The 27475-nt window shown below is 41.0% G+C and overlaps 1 protein-coding gene across 2 annotated transcripts; it reads left to right on the top strand.

Moving 5' to 3' along the window:
• The first annotated feature begins 298 nt into the window (after nucleotides 1-298).
• LOC145456704 (uncharacterized) lies at nucleotides 299-27230 on the top strand. 2 transcript variants are annotated; one of them, XM_080334806.1, is made up of 15 exons: nucleotides 299-567; nucleotides 3773-3880; nucleotides 4823-5000; nucleotides 5323-5458; nucleotides 10253-10439; nucleotides 11473-11883; nucleotides 12741-12939; nucleotides 13755-13887; nucleotides 13944-14076; nucleotides 19082-19207; nucleotides 20555-20758; nucleotides 22419-22532; nucleotides 22598-22651; nucleotides 26154-26261; nucleotides 26336-27230. In XM_080334806.1, the coding sequence occupies exons 1-15, from the start codon at nucleotides 472-474 to the stop codon at nucleotides 26969-26971; spliced, it is 2823 nt and encodes a 940-aa protein (XP_080190932.1). In that variant the 5' UTR covers nucleotides 299-471; the 3' UTR covers nucleotides 26972-27230. The 2 variants fall into 2 exon arrangements, with proteins under 2 accessions (XP_080190932.1, XP_080190933.1); XM_080334807.1 differs by having other exon boundaries at nucleotides 301-567; nucleotides 22422-22532.
• Nucleotides 27231-27475: the final 245 nt, after the last annotated feature.

The following is a 27475-nucleotide window of genomic DNA, read 5'->3' as shown; positions in this document are numbered from 1 at the left end:
CGGGGCTTGGTGATGATTTGCGCTGTCACAGGATGATTAGTAGCCTGTGAGATTTTACAGAGAAAATATGGCGCCCAACACGAATCACATGTTGTGAGTTCGAAAAAATACTGCAATGACGTCACAAATTTCATTTGTGACGTCACAATCGATTGACAGGTATGGCTCTTTGCGAGTTAAAATGAAAAATATAGGGTCAAAATGGCTCTTCAGACGAAAAAGGTTCCCGACCACTGGTATATATGATCGCATATACGCATTTCATACTCATAGCTACGTTCATGGTTGACATATTTGTTCACACCTCCTAATCTCAATACCATTTTCCACATGAAAAAATACGGCGATCGTGATCAATTTCCTGAGCTTATTTAGAACGAAGTTTGCAATCATTCTTGCTTTGATTGAAAGAACAAGTTTATAACTGATTGAACCGTTTAACAGAAATGTTAGTATATCAAAGACCCAAATATGTCAGGATATAATGAAATGCTGGAAAAGTATAGAGATGTTGACGAAGATGAAATCATGTCTGGATTATCTAAGGACGAATTAGCGCGTTTGGAGGTACGTTATCATACTAGTTTTTATCGCCGCAATGAGGTTGATAGAAACCAGACGTCCAGAACGTATTCGGTAGCAGCGATGCGGCCGGCAATTGCAATCATCTCAGAGTGTACCCTATCATCACATATGTATCACAATAAATATACGGTAGAGACAGTGTCATCGTGACAGAGATGAGAGATCCAAAATATTTTTTTGGCTGTACTAGTGTACAGCAGGTGTTCTTGAAGTATGGTTAGCAACCGAAACATGGGTCGCGACGCGACGGCTCTAAATTTGGGTCGCTACCGCACCAGAGCGATCGTTTAGGATGTAGCCTATGTAATATGGCTGATTTTCCTGCAGCGATTTTTCTTCGCGCTTCGTGCGATCTCCTGAGGGTAATGTGGGTATTCCAAGTCCCCGGTGCTGGGTACTAAAGCCAATAATCACCATGAGCAGAAACGCTGTCGCGACAATATGGCTGGATCGTGAAAATATGACGACCACTATATTTTCGGTTTGATGTCATGGTAGGATTTGCCTGAAATTTGGGTTTCTCTGGGAAGCTCAAACTTCCACTGCTAATAGCTGGGTATAGGGTAGAGAGGGAGAGAGCGGGACCGTACCTGCCACGCCCAGCGAACCCTCCGTTGGAGGTAAAGCAAGATCGAATAGAGCCCAAATTTATTTCGTAAATCAACACAAATGAAGCATTTAGAGCAATATTTCGTAATTTCAATAAGGGTACCTCTCAATTTGCGTTGTCGAAATATCGACGGCGATAAAGCCTGTGCCCAAAAAGACTGCTGCATGTTGGTTAAAACCTGTGATTTTGATATGCCCAGACGCCGATTATTATTATTCCTGTCCTCGCAGAGCGTCACACAAATAGGTTTTCTTCTGGTTAGGTCGGGAACGTGTGAAAGATTCCAATATATTTCGAGTAACGACAAACTTCCGGATGTCACGAAATAACCACACGGTTCAACAGAGTAATTTTAATACCAATGGGCTCGCCAGGAGCTAATCCACGATACCCTCATTAGTAGTCTTCATAACCACGTTGCATAGACATAAACGAGCACCACTGTTAATCACGATACACACACCATAGCAGTGGTTCTCAACTGCCGGTCCGCGCCGGCTTTCGTGCCGGTCCACCAGGTATATTACAATGTTATACCTAAATTTCAGGATGCAATATTTTGAAGGCTTGTCTAATTGATAAAATAAATAAAACATCAAATTTTAAACTGAATCAGAACTTCGTGGGGGAACATTAGGTCTGGAAACATGTGCGATATGACTTGAAGTTCAAGCCGTGCCATTTGACGACATGCGAGCGGCAAGTACAAGCTTACCCACTAAACAGTTTGCGCGATCATTCGTTTTCGATCAATTCATTTTGTGCGGGACCGTAACTGCCGCATCTCAATCCCCGCAATTGAAGCGGGGCTGAGCTTTAAGAGGGTCTAAAATTATTTCGTGAATGTACATAAATTTATCCAACTTTTTTCAAATTTTTCCGCGCCTTGCGCGATTTAGTGCGACTAAGTGTCTTGATTATGGGGTGCCATTCTCTCAATAAATACGCGTGATTTATAGAAATAGGCATTTCAGCGTCAGTCGACGCATTAACACACAATGAAGTTTAGGCTAACATGGGACTCCGAAAAGTGTACCAAAACATTCGGCAGCGAGAAAACCTTGCCCGAAAACGACTGCCCTTTGTTGACCAAAAACCTCGATATGTATATGTCTAATTGTCCATAGGCGCCTAAATGACTGGCGCCGAATATTGCTGTCCTGACAATCTGTACCCCACAGGGCAAATTATTACGTGTGAAGAAATACCGATTTAGAATTGTGTGCGCCTTTTAGTTTAGTACGCTTGGGCGCCACTATAGCCACTATGTATAACAGAGAGTTGGTCGCGAAATAATGACCTGTAACGATGTAAATTATTCCAACCGGCCCACCCTGAATATGTTTAATTATGAATTACGTGCCATAAATTTTCCAAGACGACATCACTCAGCTCTACCAGAAAATCTGATAATTCTGAGACGTTAAAAAATTATAGCAGCAAATATGCAATTACCAATATTATTGACCGATTCAATCACAAATTATAAAAAAAATTCGCGCTGGGTGCGATTAGGTTACATAAACTCTCTGGATACGCTGAGTAAAATGAATGTGCTCACAAGTCCTAGTGAAAACATCCATCCAACTGTCGGGTCTTGGTGGCGAAGCCCCCAGAAGTTTGGTTTATTATCCTGTGGGGGGCCCAAGACTAACGTTTCTTTGGAAGTGGGCAGAAGAAGATATTTTTGGCCCTGATTTTGTGGGTGGCCAGGTATAGCTGTTGAAGGGTGCTTTCGAGCGCCGCATTGAATATTCGTAGTAGCCAGAGCAGCTAGCCTACGTCTGGTGTGGTAGTGGGCAATGAGCAAGGTAGCACAAGATGCTCGGTTCGACTCCGAAACACTTCTTCTCTCGATATTGTCGAAGAGAATAATATTATTCGAGTTGGCGTGGTCGATTAAATCCAGGGCCTTCGGCGCGTAAGACTGTAAACGACTCTCGGCCGTCACATTTATCTGGGCAAGGCAATTTTACCTTGACTCGGCACACTCGATCACTACCGTAAAATCACAAGGACGCCATCATAAACATCATTAATTACGATCAAAACCCTCAAAATATCACTCTCCAGCACCATATACTTGCAATAAAATGTTTGTATACTTTACATTGGGTTGATTTCAATTTTTGAAAGTCCACCGGCCAGCCAAATATTGTTTGAAGTTTTACCGGTCCGCGAGGTGAAAAAGGTTGAGAACCACGGCACTATAGTACAGCGTACGAGTATGTTAAAATTTCTACGTATAAAATACGTAAATTTATAGACGGTTTTAGTCATCTTTTATTCACACCCTTCGCTCTGAGTAATTTGATTATAACTCTGCAGAGTATGCCATTCGATAACCTCATCAATGACTTTTCTTTTTTGAAATTAGGTGGCGAAGAATAACCACAATGTTGACTATAGTAACTCTATTATTTCAGACGGGCCACTAATTGGCCAAATTATTGTCCTTAGATATGTTATGTATATCTACTATACTTGGTATGTCGTGTATGAATTATTTGTTGTGCTGGAACTATCCATGCCTCGATCGAGTCCTTTCAATGTGTGTCTTTGTGTTTATTTTTCCAGAATGAAATTGACAGAGAAATATTGGAGAAACCCCCGGATCACGAAGCGTATGATTCAGAATCCTACACAACAACATCAACATCCAGCGATGAAGACGAGCCAAAGCAAGTACGGCTCAGTCATCATATCTGATAACCGGCATATATAAATGCCCCTATTAAGGCAGTGACGTAACAATAACATGCCAGCTCTTGGAGAGGGTGAGGGCGCATTTAGCCTTCCCGACAGGGTAGTGTACACTGTACATAAGAGTAAATGTATCGTGTATTGATGCACTTGTAGCTTGTTATACACATAACGAACCAATGAATTAAGACCTGTATATCATTAGGCGACATAGCGTTATTATTATCATCGTAGCAGCGTGCAGTGTAGGCTACTGTGCAAAGCATTGTTACAGATTGCAGTGGCGGTAGCTCTGTGAGCCTGAACTACCCTGTACTACTGGTATAGTACACAGGCTGAAATAACTATGAACGAACAATCATTACACACGACGTGTTGACTTATACTAAAATATTGATTTCAGCAGTATTGGGCGCCTGATTCCCAACAATCTGAAAACGTGTCATTTTGTTACATTACAAAATGAATGTCAATAATCTGACAGTAGAGCTTGTTTTCTGGGGCTGTGAATTGATCTAGAATAGGTATATATGTATAAGCAGTTAGCTATCGGTGTATATAAGAACATGATACTTTTAACTAGCGCAAGTTTTTATTGCGGTCAAATCCGTGGAAAGTTGCATTTATGGACAAGCTCTTTGAAATTATTAAGGTATGAGATACTCGAATCGTTCCGTATCCAAGGCACTGTAGCATGAAAATGAAGAGAAAAATGGAGAGTAGTTGCAAAAAGTTGCAATATAAGATCCCTCCAAACAACTTAAAATACCATACTACATAACTTCTGAGTATTTAGGAAGCTGCCGGAAGCTGTAAACAAATTGCAAAAGTTGCAAAAACTTGCCCTACTTATAACTGTTTTCACACTATGGACTACGGAATAACAAGAATTTATGAATGTTTCCAATTGCTTGTCAATTACAGGAGCTCATGAAGCAAGCAATCGCAGAAGAAACAGCCGAGAGCATTTCGGAGCCTTTAGAATCTGTCCCCAGGCCTAGACGCTCGTCCAAAAGTATTCCAGAAGCGTTCGCAAGAGGAAAGCTTGACAAAACACAGCTGAAACCTGTTAAAAAATCGCTGTGCCGACAAAAAAGCAATGGTTCTCTTAAGATTTGTCCGTATATATCTTATTTATGCCATTGCAACCGTACAAGTACATGTATTGAACGAAAGTGTGCCTTGTCATTAGCAACACCCGGCGCTTAATGACATATCGAAAGTAGCTGAACTTCGGTTGCTTCTAGGGATACATCTAAAACGTAAAATCTGAAATCTGAGGAAATGAACCGTGTTCAACTTACCGATCTTTATCTGACTGATTAAATACACTGCTTTTATCTCGCATTATATGTTTAATATATCTATGGTATACGTAATTTTAGGTTCTACATTTCGATTCTATCTTTAAATTATTTCGACAGACAAAGGCACCTTCAAATTGCCGCAATTAAGAACAACGTCATCACGGAAGTCAGAGAAAACGTTGTCAAGCGACGAAGGTAACGACACTCTCAAGAATGAATTAATTCAAGCAGTCAAGAAACGTGAAGGAATAAAGTAAGTACTAATCCCGATAGGGGATGGTTCACATCGTCAAAATTTCCCAAAAATCTACGACATGAAACGTGTTTGCATTGAATGAAATGGTATTGAAAGTTAACGAGTTCATCATTGTGTGTGAGTATTGGAATACCAACATAATCATACAAGTTATACGGGCAGGACCGTAACTTCCGTACCCCGAACTCCCGATTGTTGAGGGGAAGGGGCGAGCTCGAAGGGGGCCCAAAATTATTTCGTGAATTAACACAAATTACACTGGGCAACAATTTTGAACGAAAAAATTGTTGACATTGATTTTGCCCTTGACTTAAAATGCCGCTGGTTTTCTTCTATCACGTCAAGTTTTTGCTTTACGACATATGCCCAAAATATGCAAATTTTCACGAATTGAGCCATATCACTTCTCCATACCATATAGAAATCTACACTTTTATCATATAATAAGTTATATAGCCAAGCGGTCAATTGAATAATTAGGTAAAAAGGTACTTGTATCGATATGCTGATTCTTTCACCCATTTTTGGTTAGAGGATGCAATCATCCGAGGATATTTTAGACACATATTTGATGTAAACTGCAGGTTATGGCAAGTAAAATAAACATTACATTTACTATCAACTATTGGTCCAATGCCCCCCCCATTCAGCTTATCCAGTGTAACTTGAAACTCCTGTACGCTCGATAATTTGGATCAAGATGAAGATCTTAGGGATAGCAGGCCTAATCATGAAGATTTTGAAATCGAAGATGATTCAGAACGTATATAGTCTATCAACTCAACTTAAATGATCTGACATATAGGCTTTCGGACTCGGAAGTAAAATATTCGGATTATCATTATGACTTCACAACAGAATACAATACGTCAAAGTTCAAATATGTATCTTTTATGTCACCACAAAGGATAAAATGCCTGTTATCCGTCACATTAAAGATACTTTGGTTGGTTGTGGGATGTCATGACTTCGAAAATGTTTTATTTCCTGTAGCGTCCGTAGCTTTGTACTATGTCTAGTCTGCTGTGGCACGGCCAATCAAGGTTTCAAGGCTTCCTCAGTGGAAAATAGTATCAAAACTATAATTCTCGTTAGCATATAATTTCAGTACTGAAAAAAATCGTCTTTTACTACTCGACTCGAATCATTAAAATTAAGAGTGGATTCAGATTCGAGTACTCGAATCATTGTGCCCAGCCCTAATTATGAGTTATTCGGACGTAAATTTGGACCCTGAAACTCGCACTTTATTTGTCGGACAGAAGTAATATCAATTTAAATCAACGAAATATAGCAGTGCGAATGTTCATTTGGAGTCTATTGATTTACTTTCGACTGCTTGAGGATTTTGAAACGTTTTATACAATCAAGCACAGAATATTAAAAGTAGTACTTTTATGTGGGTTGTGAGACAATGTGGTGGATGCCTAACCCAAACACTTGACGTGATATAGAAAAACGGAGGTAATTTTTCAAGTCAGCGCCCAAAAGTTATTCGAAATCAATTCTCCGATCAAAGTCAACAAAAACTGTGTTTACCAGTGTTATAGAGTATCTTTCTGGAAATTCATGCAACACATTCGAAACAGCGCTAGTTAATGTACCTGGATATCTTGATTATTAGGTCCCTTTCCCCCCAAAAAATAAGCATGAATTTCAGAAATGGGCACTTCGGCGTCGGTCATTACCGCGCCATGAGGCACCAAGACATATGAAGTTATAGGCCATGTAACATGCGACTCTGAGAAGTGTGCCAGAACGATCAGCAGCGAGAAGATTTTGGCCAAAAAGGAATGCCCTTGTGGTGACCGAACACATCGATATATATACAATACATATATGTTTGATTGTCCATTGTCACCTAAATGGCTGACGCCGGTTTTTTCTGTCCTAACGATCTGAACCCCACAGGACAAATGCTATCTCACCGGGAAATGTTTTAGCCAGTAACGAGATACCAATGTGAAATCGTGTGCGACTTTTAGTTTAGTACGTTTAGCAGATATAGGACACGAAATAGCATCATGTAACGAAGTCATTATACTCACGGGTCCGCCCGAAGATGTCCAATTATTATTTAGGGGTCCTACCTTTTCCAACACACCTCACTCAGATTTTACTGGATGATATAGTATCCAAGGAGACATAGAGATAATACATAGACATGGATTAAGACAATTCAAATATTGATTTGATGATAACGCACATGTGTCAGAGACATTAACGATATTTCATAAGCTGGACATCTTTTATCAATTAGTCCAAATTAGGGATGGAATTAGGTTGTGCCGATTCTTAGGACAGGATGGAAATTTGAATATGCGAACAGCGAACGGTTCATAGATTTGCTGATTATGTGTTTGGTGAAGCTTCTGAACGCACAATACTGACACATCATCATAACAAGCATGTTGCCTTTAAATACGTTTCTAACACGAGGCTTACTGAGTTAAACTTGCCTTCTTGACGTTCTTTTGCGAGGACGACATCAACATAATTTACTGTTGTCTCAAACAATTGATTAATTCTGTTGCATATTTTGCACCTCATAATTTGACATGATGGGCCTATAACTAGGATGTTCGGATTCAATTGATGTTGTTTCAAATTGCAGCAACGAATTCATTACAATACTGTCATGTTATGACAAGTAATACTAGGCTTACTATATTTTGGAAATCTAAAAAGAGGACACTTTTTCAGAAATTTGAGACTTGCAAAACCGGAGAAGAATTCTCAAAAATCGGTGAATTTTTCCCACTTTGTGATCGGTTGACTAAAAAAAAGGTCAACTTCCCCGTTCAGAGCCCAAAATACCATTTCTTCCTCCACATTGCCGGCTGGTTGCCTAAAAAAAAGGTCATCTTTTCGCTCAGAGCTCAAAATACCGTTTCAGCGTCACTGCTGTGCTAATTTACGGCATATCATTAAAAAAGAGGACAAAATCTCAAAAAAGAGGACAAAAGACAAAAGGGCGTCCTCCGAGGACACTTTCAAATAAGTCAAAAAAGAGGACAAATCCTCTTAAAAAAGGACGTATGGTAACCCTAAGTAATACATATTGCGCTACCTCCGACGCCGAAACAGAAGTTACCTATCATTTGATTCTTTATTGATCGCAAAGCATTCATCTTATACTCTTTTCGATTTTTGTATTGATTTGAATGATATGAATGAATTTAGGTCGAAGTTACGAACAATTTGCCCCTAACTGCGCATATAGAGAACGAATCCACCTAGCATACGCGCCAAATGGTTTTTACATGTACAACACTGAAAGTTGGAGTTCTAAGCCAAGATCACAATTGTTATCCGAAATAATAGATTTCCGTTTTGCGTTTCTTGGATGTTTAGCAACCGAAACATTTCAAAATGCGTGGGTCCCGACCCGAGATCTGGTTACTGCGCCAACAATAAAGTCACAAATGGAATATTAGGATTATATATCAATATAATATAATGATGAAATATCTTAGGAAAAAGTTTAACCAAGTCTCTCTAGTAAATAGATTTGTACTGCGCATTTTAACACTATTTCTATTACGTTTCTCGATCCCTTCGCGGGCCGCACAATATGTCGTCACGGGCCGTAGTTTGCCCACCCCTGATCTAGTCAATATATTAACGATGTTAAGTTCTTGTTTTGGGCAAATATACAACTACGTAAACTAGAAGTGGTTCGCAACATAACCTTTCACAATCCGCTGTTACACGGTTGCTAGCACGAGTTGCTAGGCGAACTATGAGATTTCACCAATTGCGTTCATTAAAATATGATACTGTCAAACTTCACACGGCCTCAAAAATATTATTAATTATATGCGAACACCGTTTGCTCACGGCCCGGGACAGCTGGGACCATGCACCATCGGAATTGTCTTTTCACGTTACCGTAAACTACGGTTACCCTAAAGCAGGGCCGGCCAACCCGTGGCCCGCGAGGTAATTTCCGAAATTTCTAATATCATCAAAAATCGATTGTACAGATTGTGAACTTGATAGGCAAACCAAAAATTTGATTAGTCTGGCCGCAACACTTCAGATGTGATGACTAAAATATCAGTTCCGACGCATTGACAGATCCATCAGCCATTCACGTATTGGTATATCTTCGTACACTACAATAAAGCAGAATAATTTGCGATAGATTTATCAAAGGTAAAAATTTTCTACAAGCTTGGTGCAACATGTTGTCACTCGATTTCTTGTTTTTAGTATTGTTGCCCTTTTGTGAAAATGGAAGAATACCCAATGTATCAGATTGAGTCTAACTATATTCGCGATTACGAGACAAAGTGTCGTTCAACATATGCGACATTGCGTTTGCGCTCGCAGTAAGACCGTCGACTATGAAACCTAGGCACGAAATAATTGACGCATGTTGGTTGCAGCTTTCGATATCGATGTGTCCACTGTCCATGCGCTGAATAGCCCAGTCCTCGCAAACTTAGCCCAGCGATATACAACAGGCCGCAATATAGTCAAGTGACAATATTATTGACCTATGAACTTCAAAAAATTTTCGCACATCGCGCGGCAAGTGACCCGCGCGATAGTTCGTCAATCAAATGTGGCCCTTTGGCTAAAAAGGTTGGCCTGCCCTGCCCTAAAGTTTGGGTAAATCGCCATTGACTTTCACAGTGTTAATCGTAATTGGGGGCAAATTATATTAAGACACAGAAAGTTTGCGCTGTGGTTGTCAGCGAGAGTTCAATCGTACGCAACACATCGCCGGCCTGCTTACCACACTTCGGTAAGCTCACTAGTTACCAGCGCTGCTTCGCATTACAGACGCAGAACAAAGAGAGGGAACAGTAGTGGAGTGGCGAGGAGGCCTAGTTATTGCGCATCAAAGGCAAGGCGGAATTCGAAAATCATACGCTATCGAGATGGCAACGAACATCATGTTGACTCTTCCTCAGTCAACCGGAATTTCGTCACCGAGGAACTTCTCAATCTGAGGCCTATGCTGAAAAGAGTGAGTAGTCAGTCGTAGATGATTGGAATATAGAAGAGTTAATGCGAGAATAACTGTGTAGCAACAATAAGGTTTTGAAGTATGACTACATTTTGGTGAAGTAACACCGCTATTTCATGTGATGTCGAAAGTCCCAACAACGTTCAAAGCTTTGGCGAATATAAGAATATATCTCCGCTTTCACTACTCTCACAATATTGATTTCACGTGCTTTTACAGTGGCCTAGGGTGGTTTCAGGGTTCAAAATCGACCCTGCTTTGGCGATATCTAGGATGTAAATTTCTCATTGGAACCTGGCACGTTTCGCTCATCCACGTATGTAACGAAGCACAGATAACTGTCACTTCGATTCTGGTTCTCTTTGCGTTTTCAGTATTCAATATTCACGCTTATATTTAACGCTGATAAAACACTATACTATATACGCAATCGAATATCTAATAACCTTCATCGGCTGTGCACGTGATTAACTTTTTAGGATCGTAACTAGCGTTGCATTTAAATCAAATGGTTGTTTAAAACACTTTGTTTAAAACATGTTTGAAACACTGTTCCATACAAATGCCTTTAAAAAAAAGTTATTTTTTTTTAAATTGTACAATGATGCCATAAGTGTGTAAATACTTTCCAAAAACATGTTCTATGAGCCTATACGGACGATTACCACCCGATATAGCCGACGTATACGATATGGGATGGTTGGAACCCGCGAAATAGCCGGTTCAAAAGCTATAGTACGTAGATATAGATCATTGGTACGAAATGCATGTTCTGATGATGACGACCGCCAACCGTAAATATGCTGCATGACGATGTAGTCCTGGTAAAGATATTTTTGGTCCGTATATGACAAGGGTTGGAAGCCTATGTTTCGGTAAAGGAGCTATATTTACCCTATATTTTCACTGTCAACTCACTATGACATCACTATTGAATATTCGTGACGTCATCGCCTAAATAACAATGGAAACACAACCCCAATCGTAACGTAACATCATACTTTAACCGCATCTGAACATAAGTTTAACGCAGGTGGCCGTAAAAGAACCGAAGCTGGTATTACCGGAGGAGTTACACGGGGTTAGCTTCAACAGAATCACGGCCGGAGCGCGGCGCAAACAAGACGAAGAAGAAGACATTGACGAAGGCGATCCCGATTCAGCAGTTAGTGACGATGGAAACCTACCACAAAACTCCGCTTTCGGATATGACGCTGATAATGACGATTGCTGCCTTCCCGACGAACATGATACTAGGCCTTCCCGTCGCAAAGCTTTGTCGGAAAGTAGTGAGACGCAAAGCGAAGGTGTAGCTACAATGGCGTCTACCGCGAGTACAGGCGCGGAGTCTTGCGATATGTTCGCTGGGGAACTGTCCATCAATCCCACAAGTGTCGAGGAAATGCTGGAAAGGGTAGCCGAAAACGACCCCACTCTGTCAGAGGTATGTAACCAAGCTAAAATCAGCGACGGAATTATATCGCAGTGTGACGTGCGGGACTGCGCTTGGAAACAAATGATCTATCCCAAGCACCACGTTGTTATATCACACAACAAACGCCTATTTATAATATGAACTGATGAATTCTAGTCTCGGGTGATGGTAGCTATATTTGCGGCAGCGACAGCTGTTATTCAGTTACAACCATTGGCCATTATCTTCCTTCACGTTACAACTTGTATAACTCCCCGGGGTAATGTAGAATTTCGCGTCACGAAACGCCAATGTTACCTGCCTGATGGAATATCGAGCCCGCACTATAGTCATCGATAATTTCCCTGTATTTGAAGCAAACCTGCCTATTTTATGCTTCTTAAATTCTGTCAACTAGAAACTATAGTCTTGCGATAGATTTGTATCAGTCTAATGAATGATATCGTCTGTAAAATTCAAGTACCACTGTTATGCTACTCACATGTATTGGCATAGTAGGCGCATCGGTAGTGACACATATACCTATTCCGCGTTAATCACGAAGAGAATCTTTCGGTTCTTAATGTTTTACTGGACACTTAATAATATTGGACGAGGCTTCTGAAACGGCACCTTTCAAGTCGTTCATTTTCTACCAGTATATTTTGAGTAGCTTTGGAATGCCCTGGACATTGCAACATGTTTGGTCAAACATATGTACCTTAGCTCCCCTACTAAAGAATATTGCTCGTTCCTCGTTAGAAAAATTGGAGTCACTATCCACTGCGACAATCGCCTATAATGGGCGCATATTGCTATTTTCGCTTTTACGGTCGGCCCAGGCTCAGGAAAAGAGGCTCTTTAACCTAATTATATGATTATTTCAGGTAAATTTGAACAATATCCACGACGTACCCATTGAGCGCTTTGAGGAGCTGGCCGACGCCATGATAGATAACACGCACGTCACATCACTGTCATTAGCCAACACCGGTATTACGGATAGAGGCGCTAAAGCCTTCGCTGATATGCTGAAGAAAAACAACACATTGAAGAAATTGAATTTGGAGTCGAATTTTATCACAGGTTCGTCGTAATCGTTACATGATTAAACGGGCAGTTGCCGGGGTTAATTTTTAAGCAGATCTTTGGGTATTCAACAAGCGTTCGTGAACTTGGGGAAAAGTGTGAAATTATCCCATATTTTCAATCGGAATGCAGTAAAACACAGGCATTTTGCCAGTATGCTCAGTATTTGATAGATTTTATTGAATATAAGCGTTACTGCCACCCAGTCCAACGCAGGAGTGGATAATATTTCAATCGAATAAGATGATCAGTCGACATTGATACCATCTATAACATAATTTCGTACACTTGTCTACAGCGCCCTTGTATACAGGAAAATATTGGTTTTCTGGATTAGGTCGCCTGCGACAGGAAGTCAAAAGCCGTCAATGATCATGTCGCAGTAATTCATTTGGCAACTAATGACGATTAACATCGGACCAAAATACAGAACATGTCTTTTTATGTCATCAAACATGGCCGTGCATCAAACTATCTTTGTGCCACATCCTGAACGGTGAAAGACAGCTCCAACTATTGTCAGGGAAGACGTGATTTGAATATCAAGGAAATTGACAAATGGATTCAGATTCGAAGATTTTTTCCGGATTAGGATTGATTTAGATGCGGTATTTTTGCGAACACAAATTCGTATGTTTAATACTCACTTATACTTCCATGCACCGTTTTGTTGGCCGCTAGTCACGCAGTATGGCCCACCGAATAACCACCGCTATGGATTAGATATTAGATGATGATATGAGATGAATTGCGATCAGGTGCTGAAATTAATCAAACCACCACTGACTTCAATTTCAACAATTTCCTTTCAGGAGAGGGAGGAAGACGCTTGATCTCCTCTCTGAGAAAGAATAACTGTTTAGTAGAATTATCTCTCGACAATCAAAGGCACATATTCGGAGCAAAAGCAGAACAAGATATGAGTAGAATGCTGAAAGAAAACACGTAAGATAAACGCTGCCTGTTCCTTGATATGTACAACTAATCTAGCGTATGTCCAGGTCACTTCTAAAGCTGGGATACCAATTCGCCAATCCCGGACTGCGCATGGCAACGTCGAATATACTGACGAAGAATATGGACATTGTTAGACGTAAAAGGGTTGCTGAGGAGAAGAAAAAACAAGCAGGGCAGGTACGTCAATATTGTTTTCTCGTCAGATTCCATTGCTATACACAACAAACAAACAAAGTTTATCGCATCACTAGAAACACACCCATTCTATTCGTGCTGTTACTGCGTTAAGAGGAAATGGTGATTTATATTGGGTTTTGTCGAGTCTAGTGCAATTATGGACAGTGGGCACTGGACGGACGCACATCTCAGAGTACAGGTCATACTGTTGCTTTTGCGAGTACCCCTTTGCTGTCGAAGCCTCGGAATACCTACTGCAAACGCGGAGAAAGGGTGTTCAGACAAAATTCGGACTAATGATGACGCTATATAATATTTTCAATTTCCTGCTTTTGTGATGTCATAAATTGTTTGCTCACAAAACTTTTACATTTCCGAGTGGAGAGGTCACAAGTCATGCGTATGAATTTGGTACAGAGGTGGGTAGCAGCGAGATATAGTCGTATAATATAATATTAATTAGAAAACCCAGTGCAATGAGTTAACCTATATGCTCATTTGAGAAATTTCGACAAATTCTTCTGAAATACCCTATTCTCGCTCCAGATATGTTCTAGGCAACATTCGCAGGTATATGTAATCGGTAGAATAGCTGTGTCAAGCAAACTCGGCTTATCCCGTGATCGCAGTGACCGGGGTCGTGTATCGCGTCTGACCAGATTGCAGTTGCAGAATATGTTAGCATATAACCGTAACCCCTTTTCTTGTAGCGCTTTTAGTTTCCCACAGCATTGACTGAAGACATGGAGGTATACGCTTTGTAATTTTGAAAGTTTCGCTGCTTTGTGACTAAATGCTTCGCTGATCGATATTTATATACATATACTCAAGTTCTTTCGGAATTATTTGTGTTCTTCTGCTCGTGTATAGAGTGGGTATAGGATCATATGCTTCATATAGACAAGACATGCCTTGTAAGTGATGTAACATCATTATGATCACCGATCACTTTGATCAGGTATTGTTGTTGACCACCTCCTGTTGACGCAAAGGGCTATATGTAGGGTTGTATAAAAATCAAATGGAGTATTAGAAGACTTTGCATAAATCATGTTTTTTTACAGTGTTTTCAAAAATGCTATTTCAAAAAAACGATTTTGTTTTCGAAAGTTGTATAATTATGCCATGATTGTGTAAATATTTTTGAAAAAACATATAGCATAGACATAAGGATGATTTGCACCCGATATAGTCGACTCATACTATATGGAATGGTCAAAACCCTCGGAATCGTCGTCGGTTCAACAGTAACAGCACGTAGTTATAGTATGGAATCGATACTCTGATTATGATGACCGTCTATGCAGTCCTGGTCCAAGATATTTTCTGGTTCGTTTGAGACAGGGTTCGGAAACATTTTTGGCTAAAGTAGTCCAATTTACCCTGCATTTTCAAATGTCGACGTCAATCCAATGTCACTTGAAGACTCATGACTTCATTTATAACAAGTTTGTTTTGAATGGATTTTTGTTTCAAATGTAGTATAGCTATAAGAACATGCTGCAAGGCAGCGACACACAGGGCTAACCATAAATCCTGCGCCACCGAATGTTATGAAGAATGTGGCAAAGGAATACTGGCCGCAAGCAATAACTTGATGGCATCAAACATAATATTGTTACTTGGTCCGACATTAGTTGATTCGTAGACAATGTGTATAGTAGGGATGGTGTGAACGTGAGATTCACGTTCGCGTTCTGTGTGTGAACCTCAGAAATTCAGAGGTTCACGTTCACAAACGAACCTTGGTAGGTTCTGCACTGTGAACCTTTTTCATATATTACAATTTTTCACGTCATTGTAACATCTTTGGTTGATATTCTTTGCATATCAACTTCGGACCAGTCTATGCAAGGCGCTGCGGCAGCATAAAAATCAACAGTACAGGAGCATACACCTTGTCGATCTTGAAAAATTTACTTTGTATATTGCATTGTATGTAGGCAGAAGATGTAGGCTATATTTTCGAAGTGGAATTAAGTTTGAATCGGATTAGGGTTAGGATTTGAATATACGAAAGTTTTGGATTTGGATTGGATTAGGACATAGCAATTTCAAAGCCGCTCATCTCTGGTACATGCACTAATAATTATGACGAGCTTCTTCATGGTGTCCACGGAAAATATTTAGGGGGTTAGGGGAATCCGTGCTATATTTTGAATTGTTCGAGATCGCATTCAATCCGCATCCATATCCAGAAAATTATTGTGAGATAGCCAGGTAGGGTTTTGAGATGGCATACAGAGGTGGTCAAAGTAGTCAAGAAAGCTACTCGAGTAGAAGTAGAAGTAGCGACGAAAAAACCTAGTCCAGTACGAGTAGAAGTACTTCTTCCATAAGCAACCTAAAACTACTTCAAGTAGAAGTAGAATTGACTGAATTTAAATGTACTTAAGTAAGTAAGCAGTTGTGAAAACGATCGCAATTTGTTCACATGGATTGTCAAAAGGTGCAAACTGAGCTATGTGAAAGGTGCCAAGCTCGATTCATATTGATATATACCAGAAGGTATCCAATTTTCGACAGCATAAGCATTCGTCCGCATCATGGAATGATAATGATAGTATTGCCATGGAAATGGGATACTAATCGTCTGTTTTCTCGAATAGCACGTTTTAGAAAATATCATGGTATGGTGCTCTCCCCAATATTATAAGGCCCGTAGTTTAGTCAAAGAGCAATACGGAGAAGTTGTATAGGATACGGCGTAAACACTTTGCGTGATTAGTAAACGTTAATAAAAAATATGGTGGACCGTAAATATGCCATATTGTGTATCTTTATTTCCGGGAATTAAAGGCATTACTACACTTGATATTATACTTCAACATGTATGTTATCCAGACAGAAGAACTGATATTAATTATAACTCAAAGTATACGATACTGGGATTGAAAGTGAAATATAAATACTGTTTCTAAACGCGGAACATGTATTTCATGTCTTTAGTCCAGAAAGTTTCAAACGTGGTATGCTAAAACAGCTTTAAAACTAAGAAAAAAGTCAGAGTCCACATATCCAGATTAGGACACGCCATGGACATGTTAGATTACGATATGATAAGTAAATGCTAGATTGCGGAACATCAGTTTCAAACGTTATGATGAGCCATATATACTGTGATAGCCTAGACCAGGGGTGGGCAAACTACGGCCCGCGGGCCGCATGCGGCCCGCAACACCGTTCTGTGCGGCCCGCGAGAGTCTGAAAAAACTTTTTAAAAATATTGATAAAATGGGCACTAAAAATCGAATTAATGCAGTGACTTGATTAACTTTTTATTAGTATATTTCACCATGATAATTCTAAGACAGTTATTCTCAAACTGGTGCGCGCGCCCCCCTGGGGACGTGAAAGCATCTGAAGGGAGGCGCTAAGCTGCGCTTAACAGAAAAAATTTTCGCGCTTCGCGCGATTTACATCCAGTTCAATGATATTGCTCTGTCTTTAGTATGAATTACATCTACAAATCTCTCATCCACAGTCGTAACCTTCCATGCCATCAAATTACCCGTTAGGTTTGCTAGCAACCTGGTTGCGTTTTGTGATATGACGATAAGGGGGCGCAAGATCTTTCACCACCATAATTGTCTTAAAAAGTTTGGGAACCACTGATCTAGGGAAAATACTTAATATCACCCAGCGAGTTAGCTGCAACGAGATTGAAATAATTTGGATCACGAGTGGGATTTCAAATTGGCCACTCCATTTTTAATTATTTCAGTGTTGTGCTGATAAAAAACGATTCGGGCGTGTCTTAGGTAGATTCGTTGTCTGTATGCGTAAAATTGGGGTATTTATATTTTATCCACACATAGTAGAAGCGTGTTTGATGCTAACATGGATGCTGTCAGCATTGTGTGTCCTGGAACTGAACCAAAAGTGGAATTGGTAAATCAATGAGCAGATCGCTTCTCTCAGATTTAAATTTCAATCCTGTTCTAACAATCGGCTCAACCGACTTTGATCTCTATAGTTTTGACAAATTGGTTATTGAGGTCCTACAGCCTATGAGATCTCACCACTATATATGTTTCTGACGCGTGTACGATATCATCAATGCAATGTTTGGTTTGTTTTAAATAAGCATAACTGTATTATCTCCATGTCCTCACTATATAATCAAATATCAATATTGCGTTTTGGTTTATAATCCCAATTTTATACAGTGCGGCCCGCGAATGGATTCAGATGTTGAATGCGGCCCGCGAGCTCAAAAGTTTGCCCACCCCTGGCCTAGACCATTTCATATTGGCGAACGGCGACAATGTGGTGTGAACGGAACCACGCCAACCCGCTACCTAAATTATATTCACCGATACTACCGTGAAATTATACTGGTTACTCCGGATACACTGCGTGCGAAGCGCGACGAAAATTCTGGGCTTTACTCAACTTTTATGAAAATTAAATGTTGATACTCCGTGAAAACAGCCCCGAAATTCCTCAGGCTATCTTCCTGATTGGAGGATTGAACTACTTCTACTTGACAAACTGAAAATAGCGAAAAGTAAGTAAGTAGATCACAAAATATTACGGAGTAGAAGTAGAAGTAGCGAAAATCAGATCTACTTGAGTAAGTACCAGAATTAGAGGAAAACTACTTGAGTACTTCGAAAAAGTAGAAGTACTTCGTTACTGACCACCTCTGATGGCATATGATGTATTACCAAGTCCTCTAGCGAGTCCATTGTCCACTTCCAATACGTCTCACCAACAGGAATTGGCAGATAGCTAGGCTACATCTAATAATTGTCCGAACGACACATGTTTTGCCTTGACTCCCTGCTTTTGCATGATTTTGATATTATTGATGAACTAGTTTTACTGCATTTTGTCGTAGAGTGAGAATTTCGCATGCGCGTAATTTGGGAATTTTATCACATTATTTACCAAAGAGGGTGTTAACTTAATTGCGCGGTCTACTCGGCGCCGTCCTCTGTTTCTCTGCATCGCACTTATACCCCACTTATATAAATAAGTAACGTGGGTATACAAAATGCAGGCACGGCGACCGCAACTACGGCGACAACCTAGCAGTGAATGGTACCGAAAAGAAAGATTGCAACGTTTGAAAAAGCTTCAGGAGCAGACAAAATTGCTTGGTCTGGATCCAGCAAAGCGCATTGGGGTAGGTTGGCCAAAATTGGACCCAACGTAGGCCTATATTTGTTTCACTAATAGCCTATAAGCCTACATAACCAGGAGGTATGTGTAGACCCGGGAGCCGGCAACCTTTCCTATGCAGCGTGCCAAAATATCAAAAATTGTAAAATATTACCAACTGGCGTGCCAACATTTTTAAATATGTCATATTTAGCGTTTCAGGCAAGGAATCACACCAACCACCTATCTGTAGCTGGCAACGGCATCGGTTGCGTCAGTGATTCTTGCAGTAATGGTTGCTGTTGTTTGTGGTATTCATGGTGTTTGTCGACTACTGTGCTCATCTACACTAGGCCGATATTCCCTACTTTTGATTCGTTATCTGTCGACCTGTAGCACGGCCCACTTCTAGGCATTTTGTAAGACACGTGTCTTACAAAATGCCTACGGTACCGCTTACGCGGATGAGCTGGCGAGATGGAGCCTAGATAAACCTCTAGCACTTAGGCAAGAATTCCGGAGTCGACCTCGGTCGGACTCGAACCCACAACCCATTGGCGTTGTAGGTTGTAGCTGCATATTATACCACTACGTCATCTCGCCACTTGCAGCATTGGTCGCGAAGGGTATAAATTTTGGTCCGCACTGTGTGCACCATTAAAATTCAGTCGCGTAATTATCAATATTCTGTGGTTGCCTTGATCGTTTCCAAGTATACTCTGTTCGGTATACCATAGCCAATAAGTGACAGGCCTATCAAAGATTTTATGATGAGATGGCATGATGATAAAAATGTGCCAAACTCTGCAAATAACATTGGCTACGCACACAGTGCATGGATTCGCATGTTGCCGAACGTGTGTCTCATATCGTGAAAATACCCTGGGCCAAAATGCTGGTTAAATATTTTTATGGGTTTCCCAAATCGTAAGGTCACGGTAAATCGCGCGGAGCGCGAAAAATATGTCCATTATAACTAAAACCAGCCCCAAAAGACGCAGTATTATGTTGATTTATCAAATAATTTTTACTGTTTCCATTTTGACAACTTATCTGACAAACGTAGTTATAATATGTCGCGGTCATCAAATCATTTGGCGTGCCATGAAAAATCATCTCGCGTGCCGCAAATGGCACGCGTGCCGTGGTTTGCCGACCCCTGGTGTAGACTCACGCTTACACCAAGACCAGCTTTTCATATGACCTTTCCTGCTGTTTTGACTAAGTCAAGTTGGATGTAGAAACTTGATATGAATGCAGCATATAGTGTCCTGTAGTCGTCACAATCATGTAATATTGTGATGTATAGTTATTGGTTACGTTTTGGGTTATCTTAGTCATCGTGGAAATATTGATTATACCTTTTATAAAGGAAAAGGATGTCGAAAAGGTTCTGAAGAATATGAGCCAAGAAGAGGTGTCTTTACTGGAGCGTTGGTTCACGTCAAAGCTGTTAGGTCCTGTGGACAAGCCGCCGACAGTGGAAGATCTGAAGACTAATTCCCCAACAAGAAAGCCAAAGAAAGAAGCAAAACGTAGCACTGATTTGCGTGCAGAAAGTGCTAAAAAGTCCGAAGTAAGCTATTCTGCTGCGCTACGCTGGCAACGAATGGATATTGTCGTAGCGATGTGCGATGATAGCCTATGTATCCGAGGCTCGGCTTTCTTAGCTACTCTCTCCGCACTGTAGCGTATATTCACACCGGTAGGCTTACATCACGGGTGGTAAATACATACTCTATTCGCTAAGAGTGTACGAAATATTCTTATTTCGATATGAGGTCAAGAAAAATTGGCTACGACTCGACTTCCGAGCTCTTCATCAATGTATAGTCGGTTTCTCATTGAATTCTGTCATACTAGAATAATGTTCGATTCGAGTTAGTTTTCCCTGAACACTTGTCATTTCATAGATCAGGGGTGGGCAAACTTTTGAGCTCGCGGGCCGCATTCAACATCTGAATCCATTCGCGGGCCGCACTATATAAAATTGGGATCATAAACCAAAAGGCAATACTTGATTATATAGTGAGGACATGGAGATAATATATATGCTTATTTGAAACAAACCAAACATTGCTATTATGATATCGTACACGCGCCAGAAATAATGGCGAGATTTCATAGGTCGGTCGACCTCAATATCCCATTTGTCAAAACTGTTGTCCCGATTCTTAGAACAGGACTGAAATTTAAATCTGTGAGCATGAGCAGTGATCTGTTCATAGATTTACTGATTCCGCTTTCGGTTCAGTTCCAGGACACACAATGCTTACAGCATCATAACCATGTTAGCTTCAAACACGCTTCTACTATATGTGTAGATTTCGCGCCCCCTTATCGTCATATCACAAAACGCAACCCGGATGCTATACCAAACCTAACGGATAGTTTGTTGGCATGGGAGGTTACGGCTATTGATGACAGAATTTTAAATATGAAATTCATACCAAATACAGAGCAATGATTATGAATTTGAAGGGAATCGCGCGAAGCGCGGAAAAATTTTCAGTCGAGCTCAGCTTCGCGATCTCCTTTAGATGCTTTCATGACCCCAAGGGGCACGCGTACCCCAGGTTGAGACCCACTGCCTTAGAATTATCATGATGAAATGTACTAAGAAAAAGTTTAATCAAGTCCCTGCAATAATTCGATTTTAGTACGCATTTTATCAATATTTTTAATAAGTTTCTTTAGACTCTCGCGGGCCGCACAGAACGGTGTTGCGGGCCGCATGTGGCCCGCGGGCCGTAGTTTGCCCACCCCTGTCATAGATTCTTATAATTCGGATTCGTGTTGTCCCCATCAAATTAACTTCCAAAGTACAACGAATGTACTAGGCTCAACCTTCATTTTACTCTGTTTGGTATGTTATCTAACCCCGCCCTATCGCCCGCTGTTGCTGAATTTGTTCTATCCGATACAGTAGAGTCATCTGATGGCCGTTTTCGTGAAATTGTGAAATTTCCTGAATCTGTTAGCGTCCGTCGTACACAAGATCTTAACAGGTGATAAGTGCCACTGAAAACTTTTAATAATAATAAAAATAATAGCTAGACCGCGTGTCCGTGGCGCACCACTCCATTATAGGAGATGAACGCCACTAGACTAATACACCATACTACTCTTACCAACGAATCCCGGCTCTCACTTCGTTCTTCTTTTTTCGGCATTCGAGAAGACACAGTCGCAAATCGAATGTATTTGATTCTTTTTCATGCGCAACTTTGTATAAGCAGGGGAGTTCTCTTCATCCGCCGGAGAGAGCGAGACGGAGCAAGAGTCCCGTCGCAAACAGAGATGATTTGCTCGCTTCGATTCGGAGCTGCAGCCCCGTCAGACTGAAGAAGGTTCCGCGTTGTAATCCCTCCACTACGCCCGGTGTTAATATGCGTTGAATATATTTGCTACACAGGTACCGGCTCGGCCCGTCAACTCGCCGAAAGTCCCCAGAAATGCAGAAAGCCAGGTAATTGGTGAAAAAACAAGAAAAGACGATACTAACAGCGCAGTAAGAAAGGATGCTGAACGGTCTTACACGGTTAGATATTGTATCTAGGACTAACGCAGCTGAATATTCCAGTAAAGTTGATCGTCCGCAGGCCCATCAATATATTATTATTTATTATTATTATAGGTGTCACAAATACGTAGCTAAATTTCAAACCTGACATATTTAATTCCGTGGTTCTTAACCTTTCGGAAGGGATAGAACACCATAATACAATCCATATGTAAATTATGCAATGCATTCATCAGAACATTCACAGTTGGATTATATGTACTGCAACAATACAGGGTGTATAGTTCCTGAGAGTAGAAGTATAGCTAACCAAAGTATTATAGGGTTAGCTGGCTGACTACTTAACCTGGAATCCTGTATCCTGGCGAGATCTTCTTAAGACGCATATATACGCAAGACATATACGAATATATTTCAGACGTTGTTACAAGTAGGTTTAGCAAATGCGTCTACTCCTACTGACTCTCTCGAATCAGTAGTTTTATACTAGAGGCAAATTACTCTAGAACAGGATGTCTCTCGGTTACGAGATATACACATTTCATGGTTGGGGGATCTCCTATAGTACTTCTTTCGGTAATCTCCGTCGGCCTTTTTATAATTAAGCTATCTGTCTCATTGATTAAGGAAATGTAAACTGAAATCTAGTCGGGCCACTGGAAACCGCTATAGCCCCTGCTCAAATTGGTTTCGTCTGACCACGCCATTGTATAGCCTACTGGTCAGCACTGGCGTAGCCAGCGAGGGGCGAAAGGGGCGATCGCCCCCCTAAAAAATTTTTGGAAAATTTTTCGTAAAATCAATAAATATGACATTATTTTAGGGCAGATGAATGCAACCTAAAAAATTTCTTCGCGCTTCGCGCGATTTAGTGTCCATGATCATAACAGTCTTGCTTTTATTATCGGTGTCCCGAAAAAAATCTTCCGCAAATACCCACAATTGATTTTAGCTGCATTCTTGATTATGAGAATACAGCAGTACCAGTAGACACACGAGAGTAACTCAAGGTCGTTGGGTTGATTGAGTTTAGGGTTGTCAGTATAGTATGGGGATTGGGGACTGTTAGCTCCGACAATTCCCGTTACGGGACACACGAAGACATATAAAGTAGGTTACATGCAACTTCGCAAAGTGCGCTCCCAAAATGATTGACGGCCATAAAACCGACGCATGTATTCGATATAGATTTTCGGGTACTTAAATGGCTGGCGCCTAATGATCCTGTCCCTGCAATCAGACTTCTCCGACATGAATGCGACTGGCACAGGAAAATATCGCCACCTCCCTTTAAAAAGTGCTAATTTGAAATCGCACGAGTCTGATCAAAGGAGTTTTGTAATTTGGTCTGGTATATATATTAGCAATTCCAATCTCTAAACTAGCATCAATCTTTACCAGAGGTCACTAAATAACCGTGCTTCAACGAAGTAATTATTAAGAATGGAATCCACTTGCTCATATACACGCACCAATATTATTGATCAAATACTTTCATTTACTCAAAAACATGTACGCTCCGCGCGACTATAGGTCCGAAATGCACACTGCTTTTCAACTGGAAGCAACTGGAAGCTTCCATAGGGTATGTGTGTGTGCGTGCGTCTAAGAATCGTCTGAATAAAGGGTAGTGATGAAATTGCCCATGGCAGGATGTACGGTTCTGCGAGGTGTTCCCACGGGAGAGCTTCCCTAAACTCATAAAAATCCCCCACCCCCCCCCCCACAATAAAAAAAAATGTAATTCTGGCTACGACCTTGTGTGTGAGCGATCACTTGAGTGGTGACAGCTTTCTCCGCAAGCCATGAAGTAACAGCAATAAATGACAACTGTCCCGTCCAGCGTCCACGCTATACAAACTCTAAATCAGTGGTTCTAAACCTTTTTGTTGTCGCGGACCCTCTGTGCACCTTCACGTACCCCGGCGGACCCCCAGTTCTTATTTCAAATTTGCCTCTATTATTATGCAACCTCCATCTGTCTTGTGCAATTATTATCTGTAGGCTAGTGATGAACAACAGCGTAATGACCTTTCTTGACAATAACACCGACTTTTTATTATTTTAAAGCGAATTCCGTAGCTGCATTTCTTGAAATACAGGGCTATGTCTTGAAAATCCACGTCGTCGATTTGATATGAACGAGTGCCGAGAATCCATTTCCACGGAGATAGGTGGTGGCGAATGTAATAATAACGCGTAACCCGTCCGACGACACATTTGGCTATGATGGCAACATTCATGGATCAATATATCCTCCAGCCTAGTCATTTCTATCTAGCAGCTCATCGTGAAGTTATTCTGGAATAGCGGTCGGTGTATTTCATAGGAGAAAATGGATCTCTGCATACAATTATTTCCAAAACCCCTGCAAAACATCCCTAAACAGCAATGTGTTCGTATAAGTAGGCTATTGGCAATTAAAATGACTTTGCACGGTGGAATATTTCATCTCAGACGGTCATTCTCTGTTTATGTGGGTCCTGAACTTTCAGCAGTTATGAAGCGAAAGTGCTTCATCATCTCTCTAATTTAAAACAACCCAAAAATAGTTTATTATTATTAGGTTATCAACCATTTTGCAAATTTGGAGTTTTCGTGGATCCCTTGAAAAGGCTTTGCGGATCACCGGTTGAGAACCACTGCTCTAAATAGTCTTGCCGTGTGTTATGAACATAGTTCAAGTGTACTTGCCCTGAATGTTCGATGACACCACTTCTATCAGCTTTACCGGTAAATCTGATAATGAAAACGTATTTGCAATATGCAAGTAACAATATAATGAACAATTTTCATTCTTTAACCAAAAAATTTTCGCGCTTCGCGCGAAAGTATTGACGTCAGAGTTCTCTACAATCACACATCACTTTATATGAGCGGAATATATGCATAAAGATCGCCTCAGATGTTGTGTTAATCATCCAATAAGGGCCCAAGACCATCGTTTAGCCCATTTTTCCTTATCTTTAGGTGGGAGGGGCTCATTTACGTCATCGAATTTTTCGCCCCCCCCCAAATATTTTTTCTGGCTACGCCCTTGCTGGTCAGCACGCGGGGTTGTAACCAAGTCACAAGGTTCCAAGTAAATTATACTTTTATAGTTTTGACTAAGGTCAAGGTGAGTCATTTTCAATTCACTACCGAGTCAAGTCCGAGTCAGCGAGCAACGGGTCAAGAACGAGTCATACTGATGAGACCCGCGAGCGGGTTCAAATGTTCAATGTTAATCATCGAGTTCAAGTCAGGCTCAACTCACTTATGGGAATCTCTTATATCGAAGACCTCGCATTACACTCATTTTTCTCACTCTTAACAGGTTTATTCAAATAGATGCGATACACTAGACTTAAATCAAATCATTTAGAATGTCACGAGTCATATTGCATTTTAAGAGAATGACTCGATTCAAGTCGCGTCATTACAAGGTAAACTAACTTCATGGTTGCAGAATCCACACCATTCTTCGGGAGGGCTTCACGGATCGCAACCAGAGACACCAGCCCGTTCGAGTCAACCAGAGTTACGACCACCAACCCGTCGCCAAGCGGAAGGGAAAGTGAGCCGGCCGCGGAAAAATCCACACTAACACCACACGCGCCCGGTACCAACCACGAATGTGCATGTTTTCAGGTCATGTCCATTTCAAGTCCCGTTGTGAGCCCCGCAAATTCACCCGCTAACGATACCAGCACCTGTTCCTCGACTAGTGGTAACAGGATTAGGACGGATCCATACCCGGCAGAGAGCGTCCAAGCAAAACGCTCACCGTCGCCGGAGGTTCAAGAATGGAAGGAAGGGCTGGAGTACGACAGCGATGAGTATGAAGTCGTCGAAATAGAAGTTACCGATTCGGAACAAGATTCGGATGATGGCGATGTTGCGGAATCAAAAGACAGCAGTGCCACCGCTGAGCGCAGTTGTGCAAACGACAAACTCGAGCATTTGTCAATTAAAATAAGCGCACCTGCCATCCTACACCTTGACGATGGAAATCAATCGCATAAACACGGATCCGACGCAGCTCTTAAACATAGCCAATCAAAATCACAGCCAGCCGACATTTCAGGCTCGCCAAATCCATGTGTCCCGGTACATGCAAGTATATCGACAGCTAGTCATGGTCCGCATGCTTCCCCACGTAGCCCGTTGCCAAGTCCCGGACATTCAAGACAGTCTTCAAGATCGCCAAAGGCGTCACCACGTCCAATCAAAAAGAATATCAAGCCCGAGTCTTTGTCCACTATCAATTCATTCTTCAAGTTCTGATTCATCCGGTTAACTTTTTTCGTGACAAATGCTCAACTCCGCGAACCGTACTGCGGGATACAACACAGTTTCCGCAATTAGAGATAGGCTATTGTTACTTTGTGCAACGTACGCATCAAATGTAATTATGCGTTATCTTTTATCTATGATCCAATGACAGATAGCACACTGTTTTTAACATCATTTAGGCTAACATATGTTATATTACCGAGTGTTTCATTTTTGCCAGTGACATTGAAATATATAGCGCCTTACTTGAGTTAATAGTTAATACTCATGAGTCATGTATATATAGGAAAAATTACAACGGTAAATACACCAGTACAATTTATACGATCGTATGAGAGGCAAGCAACATTTAAAGGAGGCCGACTTGTGGCACAAATTAAAGTGGCATTGCGATGTGGTCTCGGATTGAAGCAGCAATTAACCTCAGGAAGCTGCCGCATTCAAACTGCATCTAAATCATCACCCAGAGTTATAGCATTCTACTCCATCCATCTC

Source organism: Botryllus schlosseri, chromosome 15 (genome assembly GCF_051294905.1).
Source record: "Botryllus schlosseri isolate E-star chromosome 15, Bs_hap1, whole genome shotgun sequence".
Classification (NCBI taxonomy): domain Eukaryota; kingdom Metazoa; phylum Chordata; class Ascidiacea; order Stolidobranchia; family Styelidae; genus Botryllus; species Botryllus schlosseri.
Note: the sequence above shows the minus strand (reverse complement) of the source record. Positions and strands in the feature narration are given on the sequence as shown.

Bases quoted from the DNA above. Each gene is read 5' to 3' on its own strand.
- LOC145456704 (XM_080334806.1), top strand. From the start codon at position 472: ATGTCAGGATATAATGAAATGCTGGAAAAGTATAGAGATGTTGACGAA. The intron at 20,759-22,418 runs GTAAGCTATTCT...ACTTTGTATAAG, and splicing joins AAAGTGCTAAAAAGTCCGAA to CAGGGGAGTTCTCTTCATCC. The intron at 22,533-22,597 runs GTTCCGCGTTGT...TTTGCTACACAG, and splicing joins GCCCCGTCAGACTGAAGAAG to GTACCGGCTCGGCCCGTCAA.